The sequence below is a fragment of the Cryptomeria japonica genome, chromosome 1 (genome assembly GCF_030272615.1).
Source record: "Cryptomeria japonica chromosome 1, Sugi_1.0, whole genome shotgun sequence".
Taxonomy (NCBI): domain Eukaryota; kingdom Viridiplantae; phylum Streptophyta; class Pinopsida; order Cupressales; family Cupressaceae; genus Cryptomeria; species Cryptomeria japonica.
The window spans coordinates 650,118,957-650,125,224 of NC_081405.1; the positions used below are offsets into that span (position 1 = coordinate 650,118,957).

Here is a 6,268-nt window from a genome sequence, read left to right on the forward strand (position 1 = left end):
ATCTACTAGAGTTCCCACCTCTCATGACACAACTAGATCTTCCATCATGCACTGATTATGCACACATATTCAACATATAATGTATAGATCAAATGGTAGTTTTCTTTATTAATTTATGTATTTTATTGCCCATTTAGGTCTTGCTGCATCTTTCCTTTAAGATCATGGTGATGTAAACTATACATGTTCTATCTCTCCAAGCTAGGGAGATCCCCTTTATTGCGGCTCTTTGTCAATTGATGTTATATTTAATAATCAACACAATTATTGTTCTATATGATTGATGACTCTTTATTCCTTATATGTGCTTTAATTTATCATGTAATTTCATTGATTATTTTACCATTAAATCTAGACATGTTAAATTTTTCCATCGTCATTGTGATTCTTCTAATTCCCCTAAGCAGTAACCTTTCCTTGATGAATCCCATTGATTGTTTAGAGTCACACCAATTCACTTTATAAGCAAAACAATAAGATAACAAACACAAAAATGAACCAAAATGTTGCCTAATTAATTTACAAATTCTAAAAACATCAAAGTACAAAATTTGAAACAAAATATTGTACAATAAATTTAGAAATCCTAAAACAATTAACTGGTAAAAACCTTAAAATTTCAACATTGCTTATTTTCCACATACTTTTCCTATTCCAAAAGCCTTCCACATCATTTATTATTTACATTCCAAATTTATTTATTTACTTATTTGTTTGTAAATTATTCATTTGTTTCTTTTCAGGAAAAAATAAAAGGCCTTAGAAATGGCTGGCTAGGCATCAAAAATCATTACAGTATTGACTCAAAATTTGAAGTGTTACCATAACACTATATTTCAAATTACTAAGTAATTTGCTACTCCATAATCATATGAATGGTTATGACAATACTTTTAGTAATCACTGTATGATTGAAGATAACTAAGCACAAGTGAGTCCATGCCTTTCCATGATAAAACAGTTAGAAACTTGGCATACACAGCAGCTGCATGCCACTCAGGGAGCCGAGAACATATAAGTTCTACACTCTCCCAGACGGAAGGTTCTGTTGATCTTTGGTCCACTTCCCCTTTTGTTCATATAACCAGGATAATCTGTTTTTTGAAAACTAACAGACTCCTTCAAATACAGCCCATACTTTTCTGCTTCTTCTTCTAAATTCCATTTTTTGTAGCGTGGCCCAACCTTGTTAGTAACATGGATTTCTCCACACAAGCTCAGCAGCTTGGCAGCACTTTCCAAAAACATACTCACCAACTCTTTGTTCTTTTTGATAGCTTTTTTACTGCGTTCCCCACCGGGAAAATAGCCTGCATGAGGGAGATTGAATACAATTCTGTCAAACTTCCTGGCGCTTAGATCTTCAATTTCATGCAATCTGGTTGCATCCACCTTATACAGTACCAATGCTTTACGACTTTCCAAGTTCTCAATTGAACTACGAGCTGTATCATAAACCTTCAAGATTTTGTCTGCTTTGACAACATTAAAAAGGGGAGTCAAATAAAAATATTGGGATCAACAAAAAGATTACCAAGTTCTAATTGATACCTTTGCTATCAAATGAGGAGGCTACGATGTTTTTTGCAGATTTAAATGAAGTAGCCAAAGCTGAAGAAAATGAGAAATTGCCTTCCCCAACTAACAGAATGGTTTGTAAGCTAGAATAATGCATTAGCTTTCTCTCCACCATGTGTTGCCTCTGCCAAAAAAGAGAACCAACACTGTCTCATGTTAATTTAGAGCTAAGCCAAATTGCAATACAATAATATAGTCTGCAAATAAATACCACTAAACTGCTGCTCTGACAGCACAAACAAAATTAGGAGAATATGTGCAGAAATTGGACTGCCCAATGAGTTATAACACTAAAACAATTATGAATTTATGGTGTCTTCTGTATTATTACAAAATTAATACCAACTTGACTTTCTTTACCAAAGTAATTTTAAAATGATAATATCAATCAAAGATACGATATTTCAACAGTTTACTAAATTAATTTAAGAGTTTGTGGCAAAAAATTGTGGAAGAACTTTTCATCAAGTTTTGGATGGCATTCAAAGATCCATCCTCGAGAGGAGGATAAATTACTAAGTTTTATAATAAAGTTTTTGATTGTTAGCGGTGTATATCATGCAGTGATAGAATTGCGGTGGTAACTCCTGTCCATCATCTCCGTGATTTATGGGCATCACCATTAATTGCATGATATCACATAAGCCTAACTAAGAGAAATGTGTAAACAACAAGTTAAACTCAACTTGCCTCTTCCGTGCATTCCATCGATTTCTGCATGATCAAGGTTCATGCATTGGTTCATGATTTGTATAAGATCATGCATTGGCATAATGTAATTAGAAACAATGGATTAATATAATTCCTTTCTCAGCTGCTTTGTTTATCTTTTGGATTGGATCTACAAGTTTTGTTTTCTCTTTCCTAGCTAGATCTGTATTTTTGCTTTGCAGAAAATTTATCATGGTATCAGAGCGAGTTTGCTAGGAAGAAGAAGCATTAACGATTATTTGCAGGCAGATTTCTAAAAATTAGCATCATCATGGAAGCTGACGTAGATCTCTATTTCTAAATGCATGCATATTCTTCCCCTCATTTTTGCATGCTCCTTGATTTTTTTTCTATATTGATTCTTTAAAATTGTACGTGCTTTGCAAGCACTGCATGATGAATATCTGAAAAATTTGGAGCTTTGTAAAAATTAAACTTTTAGAAAGTTTATATGAGGTTTTTCTTAATGCATTTAGTATAGGTTTCTCTCAATAAGTTTCCTGAATAAAATAGAAGATTAAAGTTGTTGTGCACTCTTCCTCCAATTGACAGCCAAAAATGTTCTTTTGTTCTAAATTCTTGTCTACATGAGATTCCAATGTTGCAATTTAGTTTGCTCCTAGAGATTTTTTCTAGCAGGGTTCCTGACTACATGAGATTCCAGAGTCGCATCCTCGAGTGCTTCCAAAGTTTCTTTCTAGTGGGACATTATTGAGCAATGAATATACAATGGCATCATCCCAACCAAAGGTCATCTTTGCAATTCTTTAGCTTGAAGCACATTTCTGCAGAATCATATCTTCCTGTCTTCAGATGGTCAGTTTCTGTATTCAGAGACCGTGTACCTGTCTGTTCATCCATTTGAGCAATACAAAATATGTACAACTGCATTTTCAAAGTATCCCAGAGGTACTCATGCAGTGGTTTCTATGATTTTGATACAAGTCTGTTGCAGTGTGGATTCATTTGCAATTCTTCAACATCGATTGCAGCTTTCTTTTATAGTTTGAATAATAGTTAGGAGTTTCTCTCAATTGGGTTTTCTCCTTTCTTCTTTGTAATTGGGTTCCTAATGAGGCTTTGTTGCCAGGATCCACATCTCTCCTATCTCTCCTTAGTTAGACTTAAGGGGGGGTGTTAGCGATGTATATCATGCAGTGATAGAATTGCGGTGGTAACTCTTGTCCATCATCTCCGTGATTTATGGGCATCACCATTAATTGCATGATATCGAATAAGCCTAACTAAGAGAAATGTGTAAACAACAAGTTAAACTCAACTTGCCTCTTCCGTGCATTCCATCGATTTCTACATGATCAAGGTTCATGCATTGGTTCATGATTTGTATAAGATCATGCGTTGGCATAATGTAATTAGAGACAATGGATTAATATAATTCCTTTCTCAGCTGCTTTGTTTATCTTTTGGATTGGATCTGCAAGTTTTGTTTTCTCTTTCCTAGCTAGATCTGTATTTTTGCTTTGCAGAAAATTTAACATTGATGACATACTAGAATCTATCATCAGAATGAGGAAACATTGAGGAAGAATCTTTTAATCAAGTTTTAGATGGCACTCTTGAATCCATCATGAGGATGAGAAAACATTATGCAAGCTAAATACTTGACTTCAGGATGGCATGGCACCCCAAAACTCTCAAAACTCTCATCGAGATGAGGAATTGTTGTGCAAAAGCTTTTTAATTAAGTTTTGGGTGACACTTTGTCATTCATTAATGTTGATAAAAAAATCTCACACAATATTCTAACAGAAACTTTTTAACAAATGATAATATCAGATATTACTTATTTTTCAATATAAATTTAATTATTTGGAGGGACTGTACTTAAAACAGAGGAATGACATTTCAACAGTGTAAACTAGCAATATTCGTGATTTTAGATGAACCTTTAAGTCTCACCTTTTATGACTGAACTTAAACAATACTAAACTTTGGCTTGCTTAAAATAACTCATCTAAAATCGCAGTCAATCATTCTCACATTTTATTAACATTTGCATATATCCTATCTGAAGGTCATTGAATGCACCCAATTCTCCTTAGGACACACTCTGATGAAACAGACTGGTAAACCACAATCCCTTACGCTTTTAACAAACACCTAAATAAACTGTTATTCCTTTATTCTGTACTTTTCCAAAAGTAGCATCTATCATTTCTTAACCACTTTAACCAAAAACCTTAAACCAAATAAACTCTGAAAATCTCAGTTGCCCATTACTCTCAGAATCACATCCTGCAGAAATTAAATAGAAACCCCTGAAAGCATAACACTCCCTCCTTCCCGATCACAATTGCTACAGCATTCTCAAAAATCCAGAACATTAAAATCAGAATATCATCCCTTCATTCGTAGCTCTAACCAAATATAGAAGGCATGCAGCTCATACCATTACCAGTATGCCCAAGAGAAAGCAAACTTACCTGGAACAGCACTGATGCTTCTTCCAGCCTTAGTGATTCCTCATAAGAGGTCACAAGATTTTCCACCACTGAACACTATAATGGACTCTGGCACCCGGGAAAATTAAAGGGGGTTTCACTGTAGGACACACTCTGATGAAACAGACTGGTAAACCACAATCCCTTGCACTTTTAACAAACACCTAAATAAACTGTTATTCCTTTATTCTGTACTTTTCCAAAAGCAGTATCTATCATTTCTTAACCACTTTAACCAAAAACCTTAAACCAAATAAACTCTGAAAATCTCAGTTGCCCATTACTCTCAGAATCACATCCTGCAGAAATTAAATAGAAAACCCTGAAAGCATAACACTCCCTCCTTCCCGATCACAATTGCTACAGCATCGTCAAAAATCCAGAACATTAAAATCAGAATATCATCCCTTCATTCGTAGCTCTAACCAAATATAACAGGCATGCAGCTCATACCATTACCAGTATGCCCAAGTGAAAGCAAACTTACCTGGAACAGCACTGATGCTTCTTCCAGCCTTAGTGATTCCTCATAAGAGGTCACAAGATTTTCCACCATTGAACACTATAATGGACTCTGGGGAAAATTAAAGGGGGTTTCACTGTAGCCCAGCAGCTGCAAAAGCTTCTCCCACAAATAAATATGAAAAAGAAAACCTAGAAAGTAGGGAATTTGCCCAGATTTTATTGGGATGAAATAGGGTATATATACATACATGGATCTTTTTTCTTTTGCGCGGGCATTTAACGTTCGATATTTGGATGGTCCGCGTCCATTTAAAGTAAATGGTTGCGCTCTAGTAATACTTGAACACAGTCGGCTTAAATATCTAGCGTGACCCCACACCGTCCTTCCATGGTTGGAGAGCAATAACATTGAATGAAAGAATCTTGGCAGATCTTTCCCAGATTTCGATCTTTAAAGTTTCTCTCATATTTTATTTTCTTTCCAGTCAAAGAGAATTTGCATTTCCGAGATTTTATTTTCTGTCATATTTGCTGGGTTGATCATAGACGGTAACCTACGAAGAATATAGTGGTAGGGGCCATTATGGTCACAAGCTTACGTAAACGGGGTGAAAATAGATAATAACAATATTGAAATATTAAATGAATTCAATCACAAAACTTTAACCTAACAACAACAAAGATCCATCATAACATATGAAGATTACTTAAGACAATGCAAATCAAACGAAACCACAAAGATTATACCATCACATGTCCAATAGAGTTTAGATCTCCATTATTCCTATTTCCATTGATCTTGCTTGATATATTTGCTCTCAGATTTTATGTGTGCATAAAAGCTCAACAAAGAACGGAAATGTGATCGCATATTAAAAAGTGTAGTCAATTGATTAGGGTGCATAGATTGATTGATTATGGAAAGACACTATAAGAAATGGATGGATAATGAAGAGGATAAATAAATTAATTAAATAAATAAAAATTTATTTAATTAATAGAAAAATTGGGCTTAATTAGATAGGACATCCTTGGATGAAACAAAATAGCAA

At 34.5% G+C, this 6,268-nt stretch overlaps 1 protein-coding gene across 1 annotated transcript; it reads right to left on the reverse strand.

Annotated features, from left to right (window-relative positions):
- Positions 1-766: 766 nt before the first annotated feature.
- On the reverse strand, positions 767-5,657 carry LOC131050506 (heavy metal-associated isoprenylated plant protein 41). The gene is made up of 3 exons (XM_059220697.1): positions 4,734-5,657; positions 1,552-1,702; positions 767-1,472 (listed from the first exon to the last, which is right to left on the reverse strand). Exons 2-3 carry the CDS (start codon positions 1,691-1,693, stop codon positions 997-999), a joined length of 618 nt encoding a protein of 205 aa, XP_059076680.1. The 5' UTR covers positions 1,694-1,702; positions 4,734-5,657; the 3' UTR covers positions 767-996.
- Positions 5,658-6,268: the final 611 nt, after the last annotated feature.

Coding starts and splice junctions, on each gene's coding strand:
- LOC131050506 (XM_059220697.1), bottom strand. CDS start 1,693: ATGGTGGAGAGAAAGCTAATGCATTATTCTAGCTTACAAACCATTCTG. Junction 1,473..1,551: donor CTCCTCATTTGATAGCAAAG/GTATCAATTAGA, acceptor TTGTCAAAGCAG/ACAAAATCTTGAAGGTTTAT.